The sequence below is a fragment of the Miscanthus floridulus genome, chromosome 17 (assembly GCF_019320115.1).
Source record: "Miscanthus floridulus cultivar M001 chromosome 17, ASM1932011v1, whole genome shotgun sequence".
Taxonomy (NCBI): domain Eukaryota; kingdom Viridiplantae; phylum Streptophyta; class Magnoliopsida; order Poales; family Poaceae; genus Miscanthus; species Miscanthus floridulus.
In genome coordinates, this window is record NC_089596.1 from 56,781,773 (window position 1) to 56,807,733 (window position 25,961).

Here is a 25,961-nt window from a genome sequence, read left to right on the forward strand (position 1 = left end):
GTGAATAGTGCAGAAGAGAAGCGGCTCGATTCTTGCGTACGTACAGCCAAATACCTTGCTATTTTGCGTAGGTACTACAACAAGAACGTTAAAGAGCGGTTCTTCGTGGTCGGGGACCTGGTCCTGAAGTGGAAGACGAATCAGGCTGGTGTCCATAAACTCACAACTCCATGGGAAGGGCCCTTCATGATCAAGGAAGTCACACGACCAACGTCTTACAAGTTAGCTCACCTGGATGGTACGGACGTACCCAATTTATGGCACATCGACAAGCTTAGGCGTTTCTATGCTTAACTACTACGATATGTACTCCCCTTGTACTTTCGATTTAATTCAATAAAGCTATTATGATTTCTCCGACCACTCTGATTTGTCACTTCAAATTTTACGGTTATTCTAACTCAACCAGTCAAAGCCGACCACCATTCCTTCCTGGGTTTTTGGAGCAGGCCATGTCTCCGGTTCCTCCCAATGCGTGCATGGGATCCGCTCTCTATGCTACGGGTGATCGGCAGGTCCCCCTTGGTTTGACTTGTCCACGTCTACGTGTGCATAGGTCACGCACCTCACACTCCGACCACATGACAAATCAGGGCCATACAAACTTTTCAGGATGACGTGTCAACTAAACTGGTACAACTAAACAGAACGCTAACATGTTCTCACTTAGTTACACCAACACGAGTTTTAAGCTTAAATGCGTTTTATACAAAACAAACAAGCTTATCATGATATACAGTTACGTTATTACAAGCTTGCCTGAAAAGGTACAAGTTTACAATAACACAACTACACCTTCTTCTATAGCTATAGCCTATCCTATTGGCTGGTCGGGGCAACTGGCACCTGTTGCTCGCTGCTCCTGACATCTTGCTCGAGTCTCAGAGACTCTTGTACTGGTCGAGTAAAGAAGATGGCCCCGCCGAGGCCTAGCTGGTCGAGACCGCAGGCTTCGCCGGTTGGCTCAAAACTGATGGCGTTTCCAGCTGACTTATTAATGGCATACCCTGTACAGGTGCTGTCCCACCTCCACACAGGTTAATGTCGCCAATTATTTTTGCCGACAAGTTAAGCTGGGTCATTCGAAGCTCCTCAGCCTTGTATGGATCTACCTCATTTGGGTATCCAACCTCCAGGCGCTTGAGATCGATCAAGGGGTAGTGAGCACGTACCATGCTTAGCACATGTGCGCCTGTGTACTCACCTGCCTCCTTGATGAACTCTTGGAACCATCCCCATGCCTTTCGGCATCTGTCGACCAGTCCGAGCTACGGCGTCCTTAGCACTTCCTCTGTAAGCGCTGGGTCGATAAGGTTGAGGACTGGCAAAATGCCAGTTGCCACTTCCTGGCACCGGTTTTTCCATGTGTCCCGATCCTCGGTGATCTCTAGGCACCGCGCCTTCCAACCGTCATGATCTTTCATCGCGGCTTCCAGATGCTTCTTGGCATTGACTTTTAAAACTGCAAACCGAGCAAGTCATTAAAACGTCATACCAATACATAATAAAGCGAGCAACAAAAGTGAGCAAGGTGGTCTGGAACACTTACTTTTCAGTTCTTCCTTCATCTTGGTTGTGTGGTCCCGGAGTTGCGACTGGTCGTGCATCATTTTCTTGTTGTCCTCCTTCAGGCGACCACACTCTACGACCACATGGCTATTCTCCTCTTGGAGACGGACTACTTTGGCTTCTAAGCCTGCACTACAGCTGTTATTACCAACAATGCAACAACGTGTCATGAACTCGTTGTGATAAAGTGACAACTTACTTGTTCTTTCCTGCTCTTTGTTACTGAGCTGGACGACCAGGTTCTGGTTCTGCGCCTCTTGCTCCATCCTCTCATGGTTGGCGGCTTCAAGTTGGTAGCGCAAGCGTTCCACTTCGGCCGCCAGTTCTTTATTGCTTGCTGTGATCCCCTCAATCTGGTCGAAGCATTTCTTGCGGTACCTTGCGGTCTTCATTAAGTCCTGCATGCAAAAAGCTAAGTAAGACAGTATTATAAGATGGCAAGATCAGGTGGTCAAGCAAAGCATACCTGGACTTCCATCACCAGTCGTTTCGCCGCCCGTTCAACTTTCATGGTCTCTTCGACCTCTGGGATTTCTTCATGACAAACCCATTGGTCGTTTCGCCAGCGCGACACATATACATGTTGTCGCATGTCCTATGGATGGCCCAGGACTTCTTCTACTTCGTCTTCTTTGGCCTCTTCTTTAGGTACCGGTGCTGGTCCAGAGTTGGCAGCTTCTGCAATAACTATGGCCTTCCCACGGGCCCCAGCATCGTCAAGCATGCTCTGTGCTCTTGACTCTGGCCACCGCTCATCGGTCTGACCCGTTACCCCTGGTGTTGAGGTGTCGCCCTCTGCAGGATTGGTGCTCGGAACATTTGTACTTGGCTCGGCTCTCCCCTCGACCACCTGCTCGGGGATTGTTGTCTGGCCGCTTGTTTGCTGAGGCACCGGCGGACTTTCTGCTATAGGTTCTTCCATGGCCGGCTGCTGGGCAGTTTTCTCTAACATTGCTGGCGGAGCCATGCCGCTACCGACTAGTTGGTCTGGATTTTTGGTGGACGCCGACCTAATATAACCGAGATAAGTTCAGAAGACAACAGTAATCACTATAAATTGTAAGCTTACATCAAGGTTACAAATACTTACATGTTGGAAGCACGGAATGATGTGGCGAAGGCGCATCTCTTCGACCGTGCCTGCTCCACGTGCTCTGCAGGTGCCACCTAGTCTCCCTCTACGACCAGCACCGGCGCCGGGGCTTGGTGCTCGACCCCTTCGCCGCTTGTCCTCCGCGCCGCAGTGGTTGGCGATGCGGGTCCCACCGGCATGGAGGAGCCACCTTGCTTCGTCGACTCCAGTTGCCTCCTCCTCTTTCGAGGGGCGAGTCGAAAGATGTCTGCATCCTCTGTTTCATCGTCTGACAGTGTAAAGATTGCCTAACGACGCTTGCTAGCCGCCGGCCGCTTACCAGCAGCCTTGGCCGCTGCCTCCTCTCCAACTCCGAGCACCGCCTAGTCGACGTCTTCGGTCCTAGTGCTGGTCTAGGCGGTTGGGCCACCAACTTGTGGCCAATCTACGCTAGGGGGTGGCGATACGAACACTGTTGCTCTATCACGACCATTAATCTGGGAAACACAAAGGAGATAATACAGTAAGTTTCTGTTACAATATAACGCTACGGGTACAAGGCAGAATGATTTACCTTTGGGGGAGGTCGGGCGAGCTTGAAAGCGTGCTCGATGTTGCTCAATCTGACATAATTTGGATCAGCTAAGTTAAATAGCTCTCCAATCCTGGCTTTGACTTCGATCTTGTCAAGCGCCTCTTGCCTGGTCCTTGTTGGGTCTGCGCTACCTTGGTACTCATAGCCAGGATGTACCCTCCTCTAGCAGGGCTGGATCCTTCGGCTGATGAAGTTTCCGACCACGCTCGGACCGTCCAGTTTCCTCCACGGGATCATCCCAAGTAGTTCTAGGATCTATTCCAGGTGCTCGGGCTTCTCCGACCAGCTATTCTTCTTCTCCGGAATGAACCCCATGTCGCACAGTGTGATTGTGCTCGGCTCTTCATGGATGTAGAACCACTTCTTGTACCAGTCGTCAAGCGACATGTTCCAAGGGCAGTGCAGGTACTGAGCCTTCATCCCATCGCGTAGATTGAGGTACAAACCTTCGGCTATCTTCGAGCCGCCGCTTCTTTTCTTCCGCAGACAGAAGAGATGGCGAAAGAAGTCAAAATGGGGCTGGAAGCCACCATATGCTTCGCAAAGATGAATGAAGGTGGAGACAAGAAGAATCGAGTTGGGATGCAGATTGCAAATCCCAATCTCATAATACAGACAGAGCCCCTGAAGGAAAGGGTGCACTGGAACCCCAAAACCCCGTTTGAAGAAATCTTCGAAAACCACAATCTCACCTGGTTGTGGATCGGGGTACCCTTCGCCCTCCGGCGCGCGCCATCTTGCGAGTTCCTTGTTGTGGAGTACTCCCATGATGATGAGGTCTTCGATGGTCTGCTCATTGCTTCTTGACTTCCACCACTCCTTCGCCATGACTCCGGTTTTCTTCTGGGCGTCACTCTTCGCCATGAATCCGCCCTTACTGATGAAGGTGGATATGGTGGGCGTGATTTGAGATGATTTCGAGGTGTTAGGGTTGGCAAGAGGAAGAAGAAGGCTGCGGCGGCGAATGGTAATGGGGATCGGTAAAAAGTAACTTACCAGTTCTGTTTTATAAATAACCAAGAGTTCCGCCGTTTCGTCTGCCCGATATTCTTGGGAGACGTGCGCATGCGCCGCAGACGGTTGTTTTCACAACCTCGAGATCTATGCCAATATATGCGCCTCTTCGTTATCAGTGTATGCGCCTCTTCGTTGCCAGTGTGAGAGGGCCCACACTGACGCACCTCCATACAGGTGCCAAGTGACTGTTTGCTTGAAAGGACAAGAAGGCAGTATGACGTGCTATACCCGTCTACTTTTTTAACCAGATGTGTCAGATTGGACTTGACAGAGTAAGAAGACAAATAAATACATCAAATAATAGTACAAGTGGCATTTGTTTCTTCGCCGCGTGTTTCGTGCTCAGGGATGGTCCATACCACTATCATGCTCGGGGACTGCCCAGACCACTACCGTGCTCGGGGACTGTCCAGACCACTACCGTGCTCGGGGACTGTCCAAACCACTGCTCGGCGACTGCTCTCCTCGGCTACATGTGATGTGTACTCACATACAGTCGAGAGGCATTTATTTTGATCTTGCTACAAGGCTTATACTACGCTTTCTAGCAAGCTCAGGGACTACATCGGTACGATGCACCTGCCGGTGCATCTCGTAAAGATTGTACGACGATTGGATTCTTAGCTTCAGTGGAAATTCTTTTTTAGACCCTAGCACCACGTGCCTACGTCACCTACTACCAGGCTCGGGGACTAAGTGGGCACACTTCACCTTGCGGTGAATGTGTTTATTTTATCGACCCCTACGCTTTGACTGATTGCCAGAGTTACTACTGTTCAAGGTCACTTACATTTCTTATCAGAAATACAAGTGAGCACACTTGATAAGGAAAGAAATCTTTTTCTTTTTTCTTTAAGAGCACCATGCATTCTTCGGACAACCGGAATCTTCGGCTATAATCGTGGTCTACTGCTCTCTGTTCTGATCAGAATGCTGACGCATTTGATTGGTCAATGTTTCAATCAGTTGGAGATGACATGAAGACGGATCGCATTAGTCGAAGGAGATCGAACGGCGTGTCGCAGCATAATACATGGTGCTCGGGGACTAGCTGTGGGGGTATTAACCCCTATACCCTTACGGCTAGGCTTGGGCCGGCCTGGATCAGGAGGTCCGGTCCACTAGAAGACGACGCGCGGCCCGGCCAACCTGTTCGGAGTCCCGCGCAAGGAGTCAAGACAGATTTGGAGATCAAGCAAGATCCTGGTCGGTTAGAATAGAAATCCTTATCCGGCCACCTATGACAATTGTAACTGGCTAAGATTAGTTTCCAGATCTGTAACCCTGCCCCCCGGACTATATAAGGCGGGCAGGGGACCCCTCTAAAAAACATCTCTCATTGACATACAACAATACAATCAGACGCATGACGTAGGTATTACTCTTCTTGGTGGCCGAACCTGGATAAAACCTCGTGTCTGTCTTGCATCACCATCTTGTTTGTGGCTTGCGCATCTGTCTGCCGATAATCTACTACCTTGGGTATACCCCTAGGTAGACTGTCGACCATATTTCGTCGACAATATCTTAGTTACTTTTCAACCTGAACCGATATCAAATGGCATTTGTGTACTGGGAAATGTCTGGCTAGAGGTAGAAGTTTTCTTAATCACGCAGCTTATATGCTGAATCATCATGACCATTGAAACTTTCAATACAAACAATTTGATATTTATGAAACTGTGAGCATATATAAGAAGGGAACAATTGGCCACGGGACATGCCAAATGAGCACCGACGGCTGGTGGACACCCCAAATCAGCAAAGTTGTTGCTGGACACTGTGTTTCCACTTTGAATTGCCAGAAGACACCGCGCCCTGGTTTCAGCCAAGAAAAGTGATGATTTGCCCAAATTGCCCTTGGCCCAACTAGTCAGCCCATTCCATCCGCCGCGACGCGGTCCTCATCAGCGAGCCAGACAGCCTCCCAGACGAACCCACCCTCGCTGCCGCCGGCCGTCGAGCTCACGCCGTCGCCCCGCTGCTGCGCCCTTCCTCCGTACGACCGCACCATGCCTCCCAATCGGCGCATCGCAGCTCCCGCGCCTCTCCTCCCCGGTCGCCGCCGCCGGTGCTAGCCCGTCGCGGCGAGGACGCGGTCGCAGCCGCCAGTGCCTGTGGCCGCCGGACCACCTCCAGCCGAGCCGAGCAGCTCTGCGGGAGCACGCTGGCCGCTCCCGAACTAGCCGCGCCGCGCGCCGCCGTTGAGCTGGCCACGCATGGCGGCGCTCGCGAGCAGCAGCTCCGCCGTGGCCTCGCGGGCGCACGCGAGCAGCCGCTCCGCCACGGCCTCGCCGGCGCGCGCGACCAGCCGGTCCGTCGCGGCCTCGCGGGCACGCGCGCGAGTAGCAGCTCCGCCGCGTCCTCGCGGGCGCACGAGCAGCAGCTCCGCCGTGGCCTCGCGGGCAGGCACGCGAGTAGCAGCTCCGCCGCGGCCTCGCCGGCACGGGCGAGCAGCCGGTCCGCACGGCCTCATGGGCACGCGTGCGAGCTGCGGCTCCGCCATGGCCTCGCCGGCGCGCGTGAGCAGCAGCTCCGCTGCGGCCTCATGGGCGCGCGTGCGAGCTGCGGCTCCGCCATGGCCTCATGGGCGCATGTGTGCGCCACCGCGGCCGGGACGCCTCCTCCGGCCAGGAACAGCGGGCTCCGGCGCCTCCTTTGCCCCAAATTCATGACGCGTCCGCCCGGAGCTCGCCTTGCTGCCAGCGCCCTCTCCTCCGTTTCTCCTTCAACGGCGGGAGGCCGGCGGCCGGCACAGAGAAAGAAAGGGGGAGGAAGAAGAATGGGCTGACCGGTTGGGCCAAGGGCAATTTGGGCAAATCATCACCTTTCTTGGCTGAAACCGGGCGCGGTGTCTTCTGGCAATTCAAAGTGAAAACACAGTGTCCAGCAGCAACTTTGCGGATTTGGGGTGTCCACCAGCCGTCGGTGCTCATTTGACATGTCCCGTGGTCAATTGTCCCTATAAGAAGTCATCAATGCTATGCTAAGTTGGTGTAAAGTAACTTTTGTGAGTTCGTGGCTGCGCATGGGGAAAGCGACGCCACACCACCATCCATCCATGAAGAAGCTACTAGAAACCTGCCGTCACTCGGTCACTGTACCTGGCCTTCGAGAGTGCCACTTATTTAATTCATATCTTCTGTATGTATAATCTTCTAGAATAGTCGCATGGTTAGAGAAAACATCTTCAACGTCTGTAAATTGGTCGGCAGCAATTGCCGCCTGCTCTTTTATTTGCAGCCACTAGATAAAAACATTCAGCACTATGCAATAATATAACACACATGTAGATGATACTTTCAGAAAAAGGTTCAGTCAAACATTAGTAGATGTATTAATAATTATTATTCAGTTTTGTAACATAAAATCTGTGAGTAATTAGAGAGCAACTGTCAGTGTAACTTACCGAAGAGTGGAGACCATTAGCATGTGCTAAATATCATGCAGCATCCGAGGAAATATTTCTCTAAAGGCCTTGTCTAAATGCGCATGTACATGTGTTGAAGTGGATTAGAGTATAATTGAACTAAATTCCATTACATTCCATTCCACTCCAACACATATGGATTAAGGTGAATACACTTGCATCTAAACAAGGCCAAATTGATTTGACATATGGCTGGTTATCCTCGGTTTAGTGTGAATTGCTTTATAACTTGCAATTCGTTTAGTTTCTGTGGAGGAATTTTGCATGCTGAATATTTACATATGTACAAGCATCAATGGTAGGTTGACCTCTGTCGGTGCGGGATCCACGGGATACCCCGCAAGGAAGGGAGAAGATATAGTCTAACTAGGATTCTTCCCATGTAATCTTAGTAGTAGTATTATTCTGTAATCCTACTAGGAACATTCATTGTAAACCGATTAGGATTCTGACCTCCTGACTATATAAAGGAGGGCAGTGTTCCTAGAGAAGGGACTGAGACTTTTACAACAGAACACTTCACAATCAATCCAACGCAAAGGTTAACGCCGACGGGACGTAGGACTATTACTCAATCAAAGATCGAGGGTCCGAACCAGGATAAATCGACTGTCTCTTGCGTTAACCGTCGAGTTCCGCATACGCTGAAGCCCAAACATACTGCCCCGGGTACCCTCGTGGCAGGCTATCGGTGGTCAAACATCGACAACCTCCTTCCAGGAATGCTTATGCTTCAAGTAGTATGCGCCAAGCACAGCTGACCGTTTCACTGCAGGTTAGTGACATTATATATAATCTGACTATGGTTTAGTTGTGAGCTGTGAAAAGTCATTGTGGGTTGTGAACTATAAAAAAAACTAATGCGAGCTATGTGTTGCGAGAAAGTTATAAGCTGTTTGGTTAAAGTAATTATAAGACCTACCTCCTCTCTTTATCTCTCTTGAAACAGCTCTAAACCGTCTCTCTATTGCCATCCATTTGGAGAAGCAGAAAACTGAAAGAAAAAATAAGGTCTTATGCTACAAAAATTGTATTACATGAAAGGTGCTGCTTCTAGAAAAAGCAACTTCTAGTTGTAACCTTTTTTTTTTGCAGCAGCAACACTTTTTACAACATAGCCTCTATAGTCTCGTGGGCAATATTGTTGATAACAATTTTAAGGGGGAATATATGCTTGCTCCCAAGTAGGATTCTATATATGAAGGACTTTACCAACATTCCATTGCCTATTCTCTGAGGCGATTCCCTTATCGAATAAGTATTGGATGCATGGTGCTTATATAGCATTTCAAGATCAGGATATAATGAGGACATCGAAATATAAGCTATATGTCAAATTGGGTCAATTGATCTAGTCATCATCTGTTAGGTGAATTTTTTTTTCTTTTGCTTGGCAGCCTGATGTAATTAGCCAAAATTTATTGTAGATAGGAGAGATGCTTGATCGGCCACACAATCCAAGAACGACACAGGACATTATCACTTGACCCATCGATCTTTCGTAATCCATGCGGCTATTGCACCAAACACTAATAACCTTTCGTAAACCTAACACTAACTCCTCCCCTGGTTGCCGCAGCCCCTGAAACGCACTGACTCATACAAAGTCGCAGAAACCGACGAGCGATAGATGAAGCCGTGCAGGGAACAGCAGTGCGCCACAGGCTGACTAGACTGACACTAGCCAGTCAGGATAGTTAGCTTCCCGTATCGGTCTTCATCACCAAACACAGCCTTCACCAATTGATCTTCGCCCAGGTGATGCATTCCTTAATTAACTTTTGCCAAAAGCAAGATCGATGCATGGCCAATTTTTTTCTTTGCCCCTTTGGACCGTAATGCCACATTATTCTTTAATCTTTGTCGGGCTGCAGTGCAATAAGATCGTATAGTACTACTTACTGTACATGCAAACGACGACGACGACAGAACAGCGGTAATAACAAAATAAAAATTCGCTGCTGGCAGATTCCTGCCGTATGATCTGTCATATACTCATATCTGTCAGGCGCACTACTCTTGAACCGATGGGATCAATATGATTTTGTATCACTAGTACTTAGTATATGATTCTGAGGGAAGTACTCTAGAGACTTGTTAAACCAAGCATCAAAAATAGCTGGAGTTTTGTTACTAATCAGTTGCTTTTCTGCAACACGACACCAAGATATTAAAAAAGAAAAGAAACCATGTATTACTCTAGTTTTCAGCTATATATATATATATATATAATAATTCCATATACCGCGTAGCATGCACGTCTCCCGCAACAGTAAGAGTCCATTACTAGATCTAAGTCGGCCTCTCCAATAGTATTGGCTTTTAGCTAGCAATAAATCATAGTATAATTAGGCTCATATGACACTCTCATATATTCTTGCAATGTGCACTACAAAAAATCTGGGTTTGTATGACAAACTGAAAATGTCATGGTAAATACAGGATTTGTTATAAAAAGAATCTTATGACGAAAAAGTAGCGTCATGCCGGTCGTCATATAACGACCGTCACAAAAAGTATCTTGTGACGATAATATGGAAAACCGTCACAAAATGTGATTACCTTTTGTGACAGTTTTGTTGTGTTGTCATATATTATTGTCATTTAATGACGATTGTAACTATCACATATTGGTTGGTCAACTCGTCACCTAATACATGAACCGTCACAAATGGTACGTTAGGAGCCCTGATTTAGACTAGTTATTGTGACGACACGGTAACGTCATATATAAGTGTGCAGATTTTATGACATTTTCAACCCTGTTCGCTTGTTTTAAAATCCATACTTTTCATCTTGTTTTTTCAGCCGAAACAGTGTTTTTCTCTCACAACAAATTAGCCGGAACAGTGGTTCGGCTTATTTTTTCAGCGAAACGAATGGGGCCTTCATTGTGTCTTGTTATGTATAGTAGTTAGAGACATCTTTAGACAACTGTAGGACGTCATAAATTTTCCTTTCATTCGATGACGAACGTGGCAGCCATATGTGCTAATTCAATGATGAATGTCACACAGATCTTTCATCACAGCTCATAAAAGCATACACATATCAGCCAAGCCATCATCCACAACATTCTCATCACAACTCATAAATCATACACAATTCAGCCAAGCCATCATAGACATACATTCCAGAGCATAAGATAGTGCTTGCAGGTTCAAACATCACATAGTTCCAGGTTCCACCACATAGGTTCAAACGGTTCCACCACACAGGTTCAAACATACAAACATATTGCACATAGGTTCTAACAACACAGTGCACAAAGTTGCAACAGAGAAAGTTTGGTGTTCTAGCAAGGTAGCAAAAGCTTAGGCAAAGGCATCATCAACAGAAACTTGCATTCAGACCTACCTCAATCTTTTTGAAGTTTCAGCACAGCTCGCAATAGTGCATTAGTCTCTTCAAACTTGGTATGCATCCCATTAACTTCTTCTTGGGTCTGGCGCAACAAATTTTGGTTTTCTTCAAGTGCTGCTTGGTTGGCTTCAAGTGAGGCCTGCTGAGCAAGAAGCTATGCTTCCAACTGTTCCTGCTTCCTAGCAGCTTTCTCTCTTTCTGTCATATACTGCTGCAGTGTATTTTACCAGCTGGCCTTCGCGGTTTGGTGTGCAAAGATGTATATAAAGTAATTGCTGAATTGGGTAGGTTTTTAGACAACTTTGCTAAAAAACTCTAAAGGTTGATGCACTACACCAGATGAAGAAAGATATTGTAATTATCCTTTGCAAACTGGAGAAAATTTATCCTCCTGCATTCTTCGATGTTATGGTTCACCTAGCAGTATACTTACCTGACGAGGCACTCCTTAGGGGACCGATTTAGTATGGATGGATGTATCCCATTGAGAGAAGATTGGGCACCTTTAAGCGTTTCATCCGCAATAAAGCAAGACCTGAAGGATCTGTTGCAGAGGCATACACTGTCTATGAGTGTATGACCCAATGCTCAACATATTTCAGTGAAATTATTACTAAGTTCACTAGGCCTGAAAGAAACTTAGATGGAGCACATAACATCTCACCCAATGATTTCTCTATTTTTGGTCATGGTATTAACCTGTTGGGTGCTTCAAAACTTCATTACCAAGATAATGACTATGACTCCATGTTTTGGTTTGTTCTAAATAATTGCGAAGAGGTTGATGAATGCAAAGAGTGAGTAATTGTTGTCATTTCATTTCTGCCACCTTTATTCAATATTAGTGTCACAATAAACTATTTAACTTCTTCCTTTGCAGCTTGTATAGGGCAGAATTGGAACAACAACAGGTCAACAATATTGAAAAATGATGTCAACACAATTCGTTGCATGGTTCGGGAAACATGTGCATGCAACTTTTACAACCTGGCTGAATCATTTATGATACAATAAATTTTCAAACTCACCAATTCTCTGTGTTTTCCTACAGATTACCAGATTGAAATACGAAGGCACAACAAATGTTGATGAAGACCTATACTCACTCGCATGTCAAGCGGATAGGCGTGTGCGATCATACATAGCCTGCATAATCAATGGGGTATGGTACCACACTATGGGTCATGAGGCACACAGGAAAACACAAAACTCCACCATCAAGACTGCAGGTACTCACAATGATGACACTATTAACTTCTATGGGACAATCATAGACATTATTGAGTTGAATTACACTAAGAACAACAAAGAAGATAGATCTATTATCTTATTACAGTGTCAATGGTGCAATCTTGAGGGAAGGACTTACCAGATGAAAGATGATGGTTACTTCAAGAGCATTAACATCGAAGGCCGATGGTATAAGAATGATCCTTTCATTCTAGCCACAGAAGCTTCACAAGTATTTTTCTTAGAAGATACAAAGTTAGATCCATGTTGGCGAGTGGTACAAGAATTTGGCCATCGGCATATATTTGATGTAGAAGAGTCCGACGAAAAACAACCAATCCATGAACAAGTACAGATAAGATGTTAGGAGGCATACCAAGAGGACAATACTTCGTCAGGAGATTGTACAGTGGGAGACATTTATCCTGATATGGATTTGTTGCACATGGATAATCAACCAGGCAACCCTATTAGTGCAGACCTTGTCGAGAGCATCCGTCGATATCAACAAACACCTCAAGGTGATGAAACCGACGGTGAAGATGAAGATGAAACCTTCCTTGAGTACCATAGTCAAGACGAAGTGAGTATATCAGAAGAAGACAGTGATGATGACTAATCTTTGCATTTCTAGAGCTATTTGTGAACCATGAACTTCTATTAGTGATTCTGTTGTATCTAAATTATGAAATTATAAAACCTTATATGCAATGATTCTATATCAATGTTAAACTTGATTTATGAATTCTATTCTATGCACATGTAACCTATTGGAAGTTACATACATGCTATATGCTGCCAAAATATCATGGATATGTTATATGATGTCGCGCTGTCAGTTGGGGAGATGGGGAGCTGGCTCCACCCAGACGCCACCCGCCGCCCGCCGCGCTCCGTCCAGAGGCCGCCGCGCCATCAGTTGGGGAGATGGGGAGCTGACTCTGCCCACAGGCCGCCCATCGCCCATCGCCGTCTTTAGTTGGGGAAATGGGGAATGAAACTGGTCAACAGAGAGGGGTCAAGGGTCCACCTCCTATTTGAAATAACAAACAGCGACGCTCCACAGCCGTCACATAAAAATAAGGGTTATTTGGATTCATGCCATTATAATTTTCGATGTTTGGAGAAATGCCATTACTATTCACCTATTTTGAAGCATGCCATTATAATTCTTTGTTTCCCACAAAATGCCACTGAGTACGCATGGACACAGCCTGGGCCCAGTTGCAGGCGTATACGAAGATGTATACTTCACCTCCCCTATCACTGACACGCGGGCCCCACATGTCATCTTCTTCCTCATGTGCTTGGTGCTCCACATGCCACTGCCGCTTGCTGCTATCACCGTCGCCGCCACGCCTAATCCAGCGAGGCCATGGCTGTGCGCCTCCTACCACTGGCGCTCGTGCCGCTGCTCCTCCTCCTCTCGGCGGCGGCGTCGCCCGCGGCCGAGGCGACGCTGCACCCGGTGGACTACCTGGCACTACAAGCCGTGCGGCGGGCGCTGACAGACCTCCCAGGCTCCCGCTTCTTCGCCTCCTGGGACTTCACAAGCGACCCCTGCTTGTTCGCGAGCCTCGCCGACACCTTCCCGTCCGCGGCCATCGCCACGCTCCCCGCGCTGACCTCGCTCTCCCTCGTGTCGGGCCGCGTCATAGGGACGCTATCCCAGGCCATCACCTCCCTGCCCGTGCTCCGCTTCCTCGCGCTCGCTGGGAACCTCCTCTCCGGTGACCTCCCGGCGTCCTTCGTGCCCGCGCTCCGCACCGTCGACCTTAGCAAGTTCACGGCGTGGGTACCCGCGTCGCTGCTCCAGCTATGGGACCTGCGGACGCTCGTCCTCTCCCACAACGCGCTCTCCGGTGAGATCCCACGGGCGGTGAGGTCCCCACTGCTCCACCGCGACCTCTGCAGCAATCGCCTGTCGGGCGGGGTCCCGCCGCTGCCGGGCATGCTAGTGTACCTCTCGCTGGCGGGGAACTGGCTCTTCGGCCCCATCGGGGGCGTGCTGCGGCGGCTGCCTTGGCTGTCGTTTGTCGACCTCGGACGGAACTGGTTCTCCGGCGAGGTGCCCGGGGAGGTGTTCGCGTTCAGCTGGATCGGGTACCTGCAGCTGCGGAAGAACGCCTTCTCGGGGGAGCTCCGCCCGTCGGGCGCCACCGTGGACCTCAGCCACAACGCGCTCTCCGGCCGCGTCCCGCCCGAGAGGAGGAAGAAGATGACATGTGGGGCCCGCGTGTCAGTGACAGGGAGATGAAGTATACGTCTTCGTATACGTCTGCAGTTGGGCCCAGGCTGTGTCCATACGTATTCAGTGGTATTTTTGTGAGAAACGAAGAATTGTAATGGCATGCTTCAAAATAGGCGAATAGTAATAGCGTTTATCCAAACATCGAAAATTATGATGAGAATCCAAATAACCCTAAAAACAACACGTATCGTCATAAAAACGCCACTGTCAACTTGGCTCCTGGCGACTTATATTTTGTGACGACACTTGGTACCATTATGTGACAAAAAAACAGTGTCGTCATAAATAGTCCTGGCTGTCCAGATTTTATGACGCTACAGACTTTTGTGTCATATTATGATATATTATATGACAAAAATTTGCCTCATCATGAGGATTTTAGTCACAGAAAGAAGGGTTTTTTGTCGTGGTGTGTATGAGCATAGCTCTTAATCAAGAACTAACTTTTCTTTCTCTTTTATTAAAATATGAAAAAAAAATACTTAGAGATAGCTAATGAGTCATCCATTGCAGGTGCCCTAAGTGCTCCTGGTTGATGTAACTGTACAATCAGCCAATCACGTTGTGTCGTGTCCGGCGCTGATGACTGATCCCTCCGAGAGCCTCTGCGACAGGCGTCCAGGCTCTCTCCCTCCGATCCGCGTGGCTTTCCTGTGTAAATTTAGGTGATTGGTAGGAAATTCGCTAAATATGAACTAAACTATTCCATGTCGAGGTAACTGCACTGTGAGTCCATACTACGTAGCAATAACTTGCTTAATCCAATTGTCAAAAAAGCTATATACCTGCAACTGAATCGCATTACCACTAGCTTATCCCACAAAAAAGAGATTCTATGCTTTTGGAATAATCCTACTCACATCACAAGCCAATACGAGCGACTACCAAAGTTCCCCTATATAAGGACCAACCGACCTCTACTCTAGCGCACACTCCACCAGGGCAGGCTACACTACTTCTCTCCTCCCTCTTTCCCGGAGCCGTTAATTTACTCACGTCGCCGAGCTGGCTAGTGACAAGGGCGACGTCGGCGGCGGCGGCGATGCCGGCTTCTACCCTGATGACGGCGAGCCGTCGTCGGCCGTGAGCAGCAAGGCGGTGGTGGAAGAGCTGTACCGCGCGCTGGAGCGCGGCGACGTGGACGCCGTGCGCCGCCTGCTGAACCCGGACGTGGACTGGTGGTTCCACGGCCCGCGCGCCCACCAGCACCTAGTGCTCATGCGCTTGCTCACCGGCGCTGGCGGCGGCGGCCTCCCGTTCAAGATCCGGTCCCTGGACGCCTTCGGGCCGATCGTGCTGGCCGAGGGCACCGACGCGACGGGCGCGCTCTACTGGGTGCACGCCTGGACCGTGGGCCCCGGCGGCCGCGTCACCGAGGTGCGCGAGTACTGCAACACCGCGCTCGTCGTGACGAGGCTCGGCGGAGGTGGCGGTGGCGGTGGCGCCGACGCCGCGGCTGCGGCGGCGGAGGAGGCAAAGGCGACGTTCTCGCGGTCCCCGTCAAAGCAGGTGTGGCAGAGCCGGCTGCTACCCGACCGGGCTCGCAGGAACCTCCCTGGCCTCGTGCTTGCCATCTGATCGAATCAGATGCGAATCATGCCAAATATGCTTCTGTACTAGCGGTGTGGCTTATTATGCGATACTATAGATAGATGGCCTGTGCATGTTTGCAATGTGGTTACAATTGGACATGAATGAATCAAATGCGTCACACAAAAAAAGAGAGAAATTAGTCGAAGTAAGTCAAATTAAATGATACGTGATGTGACATGTGAGTTCCTGGTGATGGTGATGATTCAGCGTTAAGCTCATAGGGTTACTTAAGCAGTCTTTGGATGTCAATTAGAATGACTAAATATAAGGCAATTATAGAACTAATTGCATAATCCGTAACTAATTCGCAATACAAATTTATTAAACCTAATTAATCCATGACTAGCATATGTTTATTGTATCATCATATTTGCTAATCATAGACTAATTATGCTTAATATATTCATCTCGCAATTAGTCACGGCTTTATACAATTAGTCTATATTTAATACTCTTAATTAGTATCACTCAATGTGACACAGGGACTAAAGTTCAGTCACCTGCCTCCAAACATCCCCTTGTACCAACGTCCATTTACAAGAAGCATATAAACTAACGTCCATTCACAAGAAGCCTATAAACTATCGATGAAACATGTGAACTATATTTGAACACACTCCGGTACACCAATCTTCTAAAAAAGGGTGAATTTTCACACTACTGCTGAGAGCCTCTAACCATTGTGCACCTAGAAAAATACACTACTCCCACGAGAAGCGAATTTCCGGTCTCGCACCCAAAAAAATCCCCTCGCTGTGCACGCGAGCCTGGTGACTGCGTCGGCTACGGTGCGCCTTCTGGCTGCGTCCGGCCTGATGATCTATCCCGGTTCACTTGGCCCTTCGGGGTATGTGCCAGGGTTCGGGGGTTTTCTCGACCGGAGTCATACGGTCCCTTCCTATGACATTGCCGTGAGGGCGGTTCTTCCCTCACCGGTCGAGTTTTTTTTTGGTTGTTGGCTAAACCTGGGCTCACTGTTAGTATCAGAACCAACAAAGGGCATTCGAAAGTGATGGAGCTTACCTATCATTTAGCATGTTCGCTGGTTGGTTTTTGGACTGATAAGCTTGACTGGTGCTGGTTTGTTGTGAAAGTAAAATATTGTACTATGATTGATAAGCCCTGACTGAAACCAACAAACGAACAGGCTGATTATCGATTCCATACCTAGTAGTGATAGGATGATATCAATGTTGGGTCTAACCCCTTAATAACCTGCAGCATTGCCGTGTTACGTCTCCACCTGGCATTGATAGTTCGAACGTCACTGCTGAATCACGCCTCTACCTAGCAATGAGTGTCATTGTTGGGTCTGCACCAGACCCAATAGTGGTTTGATGATTGTCACTACCGGGTGAGGGCTGTACCGGACAGAGTGTATTGTACCCACCGCCAGTCTAGTGGCTTCAACCCAACACTGGTCTTCATTTCTCCATGGTTGATATATTTTATAGTTATATTAAAATAAAGGTTATTGTATACTATTAGTATATTCTATATTATTAATTCCTCACATATATCACTGCCATCAAGATTATACTTCAATCATGCAGCATGATTCTATCAATAATGTATATAGATAAATCACTTCGATTTAGGGCGTTCAAATATAATGTTAAACTTTCTATCCTCCACGGCGACCATCTCGTCCATGACAAACCCAGCTAGTTGTTCTTGTATTTCTATAATCTTATACTCTAGCAACTCACGGGAACCAAGCTATTGTTGCTGTTATTGAAGCAAAAAGTTATAGAAATGCACAAGTGTTCCAAAAATTGAACCAAACTAGCTACTAGCTTTAAATTACCGGTACCAAATAGATTCACTAAAATTCAAATGCCTTCGTGATGAATGCTTTGAACTATGCTCTCTATAATGGAGAAAGAATAAGCATGACAATAAAAAAATATAACCAACAAAACAGGCTATAAATTTAAAAAATTGCTAGTTACCCACCATAAACAAAAGAAGATCATGTCCATTCTTCGAAAACAAACCCCTCCATGAGCATTTTGGTGAAAAATGGTTGTAACAGTGGAGAAAGAGGTGAAAAAATATGCCTCCTTGGATGGGTGTGCCCAGGCTAGGAGGGGGAGGAAGAAGGTGGCTGCGGTTTCATACTGTAGCTAGAACAATGCTAGGTCCATCAAAACCTAGTCGTGATATTGTCAATACTAATACTATTATGGGGACAAGCCATGATATCACTGCCTGGTTGTTGCCTAACCTAGCAATGATATTCCTCACATCATTGTCAATTCATGCCTAGAGCCGACAATGATAGACGCCTTCGATGCCGGGTCAATAAGGTACCAATCACTGTTCAGCTCTGGCACACACAACAATGATGGAGTAATAGAAATTGTGGGTTCTGTAGTAGTATCAAATGCCTCCATGGTGGAAAAAAGTTATGGATACATATGGAAAATTATATAGATTGATTGATAATTTCATCACAAATTAGATAGAGATAGCAAATTTTATATAGGCATTATGTTAAAAGCTGAACAATGACGACGCACACAATGATAAATTATTTTGATTATTTGTACTCCCTCCATCTATCTAAAAAAATACTATATCCGAAGTCAAACAACCTTAAGTTTAGTCAAGCTTATAAAAAAGATATCTATATTTATGATATCAATAAGTGTCACTAAACTTATCATGGAATATATTTTCAAGTAAACGTTGATACTAAGATTTAACTCAGGGTAAAAGTAGAATTGCATTATTTTGGGAAGGGATGTAGTAGTTACTAGTAAACAGAATCTTCTGATACTTCTGTTTATTTAATCTGCAATCATAGCATGTGCAAGTACGAGTTGATGGTTTAGTTTAGAAATGAAGGGAGTACCTCTGTTTTGTTAACCACCTCACACATCCTCACAAGCTAGCCAACATTGCCTCCAACCTCCCCTAAGGCCGTGTTTGGATGCGTATATATTTATCTCAGTTCACATATGTTGAAGTGGATTGGGATGGAATTAAACTAAATTCTATTCCAATCCACTTTAACACATGTGGATCGAAGTGGATAGATATGCATTCAAACAAGACCTAAAGGTTGGTCGCATTGTCCTCGCTAGCCAACACTTGTTAAGCCACGTAGGAAAGCAACTCACGAACAAGGACATGTAATAATCCATTGAAGGCCCATTGCCTTGGATGAATGTCCCACTTTAGTTCAAACGGCAACCATGTGCATCGCCATATTTTTGTTTTGATGAAGATCCGACGGCTTCCCACGAACACGGAGCTGTGCTTTTTGGCCCAATTGTTTGACTGAGCATGGATATCGTGTGCCTCTTTACTCGTCGATTCAAAAAGTAAAAACAAAGATTAGAGCAAACATCTGAATTCCGAGAGAAATAAGTCGAAAGGAAAAGTGAAGGACAAAAACAAAAAAAAGGGTCGCGGACTCTGCAATCTGTACACACATATTGGCATTCCTGGAGCGCAGCTCGATGTATTGCCACTACTCTGTAATTACTGAACTCATCGACGTTCTCCTTCTGATATCGATGGCGGCACAGGAGGCGTCATTTCTCCCGAAGAAGCACGGCTCCCCTGATCGTGCAGCAGCAATGGCGACTCGTCGCCTCGACTCGTCGAGTAACTCGACAGTTGAACAGAGTGGCTGTCAATTGTCGCCGACTTTGCAAGATGGGAAGAGGAAGACCCTCCCTGATGAAACGACTTGACTCCACTCTCCCTCGGCAAAGGCTGCAGAGCTTGCGCATCAGCAGCATCAACTCGCCTGCCGTCGGAGTCTGGGCGGCTGACGCTTCCGGCCTCGACGTCGAGGAGGATGTCAGCGGTGCGCACCTCCTGCGCCAGCGCGCAGCTCCAGCAGAACATCCACTGCCCGTAGTCAGCGAGCGACGGCGAGGCGGTGCAGCACGCGTTGGCGGCATGGAGCCCGTACCTCCGCCGCATCCGCGCGCGCCAGAACCCGCCGTAGAGCAGGCCGAGCGCGCAGAGGACCACCCCCGTCGCGCCGACCGCGAAGCTGACGTCGTCGTTCCGGATGCTGATCGCGGCGGCGCTGAACACCCACAGCGGCGCGAAGCAGAGCAGCGCGAACATGGCGGTGTGCACGTGCGCGTTCCCAAATCCCAGACGCTCGATGTTCCACCCGAACACGCAGAACGTGCAGAGGCACGAGAGCCAGCACGCCGTCGGGTCGTCGCCGACGTCGAGAAGACCGCCGGCCCACTCCGCGCCGACCGCCACCTCAACGTCGACTATCCCACCGTTGTCGTCGGAGGAGGCTGCTGAACGTTCGTCGGGCTCTTGGTGCACGCTGCGCCCCCTGTGCTTCCTCCCTAGAGGGCTGAAGTACATGTACAGGCCGGCGATCACCGGCGTCGCGGTGCCGACCACGGTGAGCGAGGTCAGGGCGTCATCCGGACGTGCCCTGCGCGAGTACCCCCAGTACAGCCCACACATGGCGTACTGCGCGAAGCATGTGGCGTGCAGGAGCGCGACCACCACGGACATGTGAACCCGCTCGCCGCGCCGGACGCCCGCGCCGGCGCCCTTCCGGCAGTAGGCCTCCCTGAGCACCTTGGCGTCCCCGGGGCGCCACCGGAGCAGCAGGACGGCGTGGTGGAACAGCGCGGGGTGCTGGTAGATGCTCATGAGCGTGAACAGCGCGTTGAGCACTTGGTTGTTGATCTCGATCCACCGGTTGCGGACCGACCTCCGAGGAAAGGCGCCGTTGAGGGATCCCAGGAGGAGGAGCCCTAGCATGGAGCCGGACGCCGCCACGCAGAGCGCCCACGCGACCAGGGCGAGGTGCGCCGGGTGCTTCAACCAGCGCCAGCACGCGCGCGCGACGGTTGCCGGGTGGAGCCTCCGGGCGAGGCGCCGCGCGCGACCAGGTCGCCGCCGGCCTTCGGTTCTTGGCTCGGGTTCTTCTTGCTCGAGGACGGTACGGGCGGGGGCGGCGCCATTCTTGCGCTCTCCGACGTGCTCCACCTCCAGCTCGACACTGAACGCTGCAGCGGCGCGGTGATCTTGATCATGGCGTGAATTATCGACGGCTTCCATGTCCGGCAGTAGAACGGTGTGTCGGGAAAAGATGGATTTGTACCACAAAGGCCGGAGAGATCAATGGAAGCATAGCCAAGATGAGTAGACACGTTTACTTTACCGAGTAGACACGACCATGGAAGAATCTGAGACTTGGTCAAGAAAGGTGCACCGCGGTAGTTTATAAAAAAGAAAAATTGCAATGCCGAAGCCGTCAAGAAAACTTAAAATATTGGCCAAAGGACACCAAAAACAGCAGCGTTTAAGTCTCCTCTCTCTAATTATGTATGCAGTCTTGCTGGGAATGCAGATTCGGTGACAAACATCTCCGTGACATTGGGTCAGTGGTGGCGCGCACTTGAGGAGGTGTACAGCTCCCGCCCTTTGCTGGGCAGCAGCGAACTCAGATTGACCGTGCTGACGGCTGAACAAAACGCCATAGAAGAAGATTGACTTGGCCAAGTGTTGACTTGGAAATGCAAAATAACTTGAAGGCATGTGCCTTTCTTGACTGGATCCAGTGGTCCACTCAAGATTGTAGATGCGGACTTCAGGTTTGAAATTGCCCCATATAGCAAACTGATTTCTTGAACAAGTTGCTACTACATAGATACATGCATCTATCTATTTATATCTAATATTAAAAAGCTAAAATTTCTACCATATTTTTTGTCTGGCCTAATCACCTAATCGGCACCTTGGCCACCCGCTTCTCTACCACGTCCGTTTTTGTTTCCGTCAGGTGGAACGCACACAGCTTCTCGCAGCGTCGGTAGGGAACTGAAACGAACACCGCTTCCTTTTCCCACTAGAACATCAGGCGCCCGTAGAACATCAGGCGCCCTACCGTGACTTTTCTTCCACAACTTAAATTTTAGCAGGTCCATCGGAGAATTGCTTCATTCATCAACAGCAAAAAATCATAATGGCTAGTTTCCTAAAAAAGCATAAACGGTTTATAATCTTGAGTTGACAGGTAAAACACTACAAAGGCGTAAGTAAAACATATGAGATCACAAAGCTACATTCAGGGAGTGAGACAAGACCAAAAGAACTAAAGAATTCACTCGTTGACAACAGTTTTACAAAAAAAGAAGACCAAAGATAAAACCTATTATCATTATGCATATAATGGATTAATGGTACATCTACATAGATAATCCTGTAGCCTCCTGTAGCAACGGCCATTGTGATCATGAAAAATCAAATCACGAGTATCATCATCAGAACAAAGTAGTCAAAGCCCTATCAGTTACCTGCAATTTGGCACATACAGCACATCAGAGCATGGTACGACATAGAAAATAGATGCAAGCCAAAAAAAGAAAAGAAAAAACAGAAATATGGCTTACAATAATCTGCAAAGAACCATTGAGGCAGCAACCATTTACCAAGGAAATGTTAAATGATATTTCTTAATGTACGACGTAATATTCAATAAATAAATTAGTGGTCCGTACCTCCTTTTCTCAAATCAATTTTCAACTCTAACATCCTGTGTCTTTCTTCCAAGAGTAACCCACATGTCCAAAGGGGAAAAAATCAGAATGGCAGTAGCAAAGGTATTACACAAATAATAGCTGCAGTCTACACATGTAGAAGAACATGATGGTTGAATCTCAAGGCCCATAATAAATGCCGCTCTCAGATTAGAATTTTTTTTTCCAAAATTGGATTAAAATGGTGACCGTGGGTGTTGTTTCATTCGATAGACATCAATTTCCAAGAAACCAAAAGTTACTTGCAATGGGATCATTTAAAAAAATTCCATCTATTAGATTATACTCATTTAAGCCTTTATGGTATGGTATACAAGTAACCATTGTCAAGAGTACATAATTTAATGCATGGTAGGACATAGAGCTACAAACTAATAGTTCTGACGAGCAGATATTTGTAGGACCATCTCTTCCCTGAGCAGAAAAAGCACAACATATGGTTTTCAAAATTTTGTTATGCTAAAATTACTGACACAAAAAATCCAATTCTTGAGAGCTTCCACAAGGCAAATCCAGTGGCGAGTTGGGGCATGCTAACACACAGCATACTTTACACCATGAGAAGAGATTTCTAGTTATGTCAAGAAGCCTGAGATATGAAACATGCAAAACATCATTGTGGAAAGTATGTTGTGTGTTAGCATACATCTCAGCTGCTCCAACCATCAGCCTCTATTATTTCAGTATAATAACCCTTGAGTTACGGCATGCTAACACACATCATGCTTTCCACAAGTATGATTTGTTAGCATACATCTCACCATGAGAAGAGATTTCTAGTTATGTCTAGGATTATTATTAATTGTGAATACTGAAACTACGCCACTACAAAATAGCAAATGGTGAAAGAACTGCTCCATTTCCTTCAGTACTCTATGGCTTATACGTAATCAACATGGCGATCATAAGATAATATTCACTTATAACCAGTCTCTTTAGTCCATCTGGCAGTACGATTGACCTCACTCCTTTGTATGAAATAGTTGCACAGATCAACTCATTAGAGTTATTGAGCCTCTACTGAACTTTGTGGCATACATCTCATTTGAACATTGCGGCACCCAAATAAATTATGAACTTCATCAAAAAATAAATAAATTATGAAGGCACAAACTCAAGGAGGTGTTAGAACACTGCACTAATCTTGTTCATCGTTATGAAATCCTGGATGCGGTAGCAGAGGCGGAACTGGAATTATAACAATCCAATCTATAAAGTTGGATGAGAGAGGTCGGAAATCCATAAGAAATGATTTCCTCGCAGTGCAAAAAACTGCAGCTCACCTGGCAAACGTTGAGATCCAGAGCCTGTCGTTGTGCTCCTCGCTGCTAGATCTCTCGGAGTTGAGGACAACTCACCGAAGACGAACGCAACCCCTTCAACTACACGACACATCCACGACGCCTAAATGCATCTGAAGACAGGCAAGCCACCGCTTCTCATCGCGAGTGGAGAGTCCAACTGCCTGGGGCCGCCGGGATCCTAGCGAGCTAATGGCACCTCCACACCATGGATCCAAGGAGGTTGTTCCTCCCTACGCGCTCTAACTTGCCACCTCCCCCAGAGCTGCACCCCTCGCTCCCAGCAGCTGAGAGAGATGGGATAGAAATAGAGAGAAAGGGGAAAAGGAGATAGGAGGGGGGGAGAGCGGCAGATGGGAGATAAGGCCGAGAATGGGAAGAAGAAGACCGGGGGCGGGAACAAGGGGCCGCCGTGCTCCCCGTAGAGCCGAGCACCGTCGTCGTGCTCCCCGGCCGGCGAGGCCACGCGCCCGCCGGAGCCCCGTCCGCGGGGGCCGGATCCGCGCCCTCCCGGCGAGCCATGCCCATGAAAGCCTCGCCCCGTGGTCCGTGGTGGAGGGGCAGGAGCACGACGGCGAGGCGCGCGTGGGCGGCGTGGCGAGCCGCATCAACGCGTGGGGGAAGCGAGAGGAATGAGGAGGGGATTAGGGTTTGGCCGTTTGGGCCGAGTGCGGGGGCTCTCTACAAAATGTCCAGGGATTATGCAAAAAATGTGACAGCTCTCGATATTCCAACGCGCGCACGGTTTGGGGGCGACAAACTAGACTGCGGGTTGATTTCCAAAAACTATGGTGGGTGTTTTTGCAAAATGTACAGAGACGCGTGTAGCCTTGCGGAGACGCCACCCATGCTCTGAATTCTCTCGTGCGAGCGGAGTCGAGTGGGTTTTAATCAACCCCCATGTCCGTCACCCATGTGGCCGCGTCAGCCCAATCTCCTGTCTCCGCTCGCCCCGATGGAACATTCGATACCACATTCATTTGGTTTTTTTATCACTCCGTACTCGCCATGTTTTGATGGAGGTTCATTTTTTCGTTTTTTTATTGCTTGGCCACTTCCCTTATCTGAGACAGGCCTCGGTTTTCTTCGTTTATACCTTTTTCGTTTTTCCTGAAGTATCTTTTCCCCTTATAAATATAAAAAATAAAAAATAAATACAATATTATTGGTACTTGAGCTATTAAACCTTCAATAATAAACAAATATTCTCACACTAAGTTGTTGTAGTTTTGGTTAGAAATTGTCGTCACGAAAATGTGTTGACACACGGCAAGCCAGAAGAATCTACTTAGGATGAGTCCGGAGATCCGCTTGGCTTCAACGTAGGGTTAACTGATCCTGCGAATTTCTCCCGAGGCGTGCCAGTCAATTTGACCTGCAATTGACAAAGAGAGAAAGTTTATCAGTAATTTAAGGTGAAACATGCCGGTCTTTGCTCAGACAGTTCCAAGTGTGCCGCTTCGGGAGCAGCCAGATGAGAAAATCGACTCGCACATAAATCGGCTGTTACGGACAGTAAAGCTTATGTATCGCGATTGATTTTATATTGATAAATACAATGCCCACAGATGTAAATGAGATCATCAGCTAAGTGGATATTACCAGTGTGAATCGTTGAGCCGATGAATTTAATCAAGAAAGGATATAACATGCGAACAAATCGACTGTCTAATACAAATGGACCTACAAATGCTCTGAATCTAATCTGTTACCATCAATAGTTAGGTTCGATCGGATCGATGGCAGCTATGATGATAATAACAAATTAAAATCGAAGAATCCGTAAAACCATCTATACTTCGACAGGCTTTCCAAAAGATATGCTATACGTGAAGGCTCAGGCGAATCGTCTGAAATAGCCGATTCAGGTAAAAAGGGACTACAATGTGTGAACAATCGACTATTTCATATGGACAAACCCATGGACTCATCAGACTTAGCCTACTATCTTTAATAGTGGGGTTCGACCGGATCGATACAGCCGTGATAAAGACAATAAATCAA

The 25,961-nt window shown here is 47.7% G+C and overlaps 2 protein-coding genes and 1 pseudogene across 4 annotated transcripts; 2 read left to right on the forward strand and 1 right to left on the reverse strand.

Annotated features, from left to right (window-relative positions):
• The first annotated feature begins 13,651 nt into the window (after positions 1–13,651).
• Positions 13,652–14,533, forward strand: LOC136515645 (leucine-rich repeat receptor-like protein FASCIATED EAR2). The gene has a single exon (XM_066509177.1). It carries the CDS (start codon positions 13,652–13,654, stop codon positions 14,531–14,533), a length of 882 nt encoding a protein of 293 aa, XP_066365274.1.
• A 576-nt stretch (positions 14,534–15,109) lies between these two features.
• Positions 15,110–16,233, forward strand: LOC136515646 (uncharacterized; annotated as a pseudogene).
• Positions 16,234–19,346: 3,113 nt separating this feature from the next.
• Positions 19,347–24,650, reverse strand: LOC136517334 (uncharacterized). Of its 3 annotated transcripts, none has more exons than XM_066510886.1 (3): positions 23,940–24,650; positions 22,618–22,658; positions 19,347–22,413 (listed from the first exon to the last, which is right to left on the reverse strand). In XM_066510886.1, exon 3 carries the CDS (start codon positions 21,173–21,175, stop codon positions 19,619–19,621), a length of 1,557 nt encoding a protein of 518 aa, XP_066366983.1. In that variant the 5' UTR covers positions 21,176–22,413; positions 22,618–22,658; positions 23,940–24,650; the 3' UTR covers positions 19,347–19,618. The 3 variants fall into 3 exon arrangements, with proteins under 3 accessions (XP_066366983.1, XP_066366982.1, XP_066366981.1); XM_066510885.1 differs by having other exon boundaries at positions 22,618–22,662; XM_066510884.1 differs by having other exon boundaries at positions 19,347–22,662.
• Between the last annotated feature and the right edge of the window lie 1,311 nt (positions 24,651–25,961).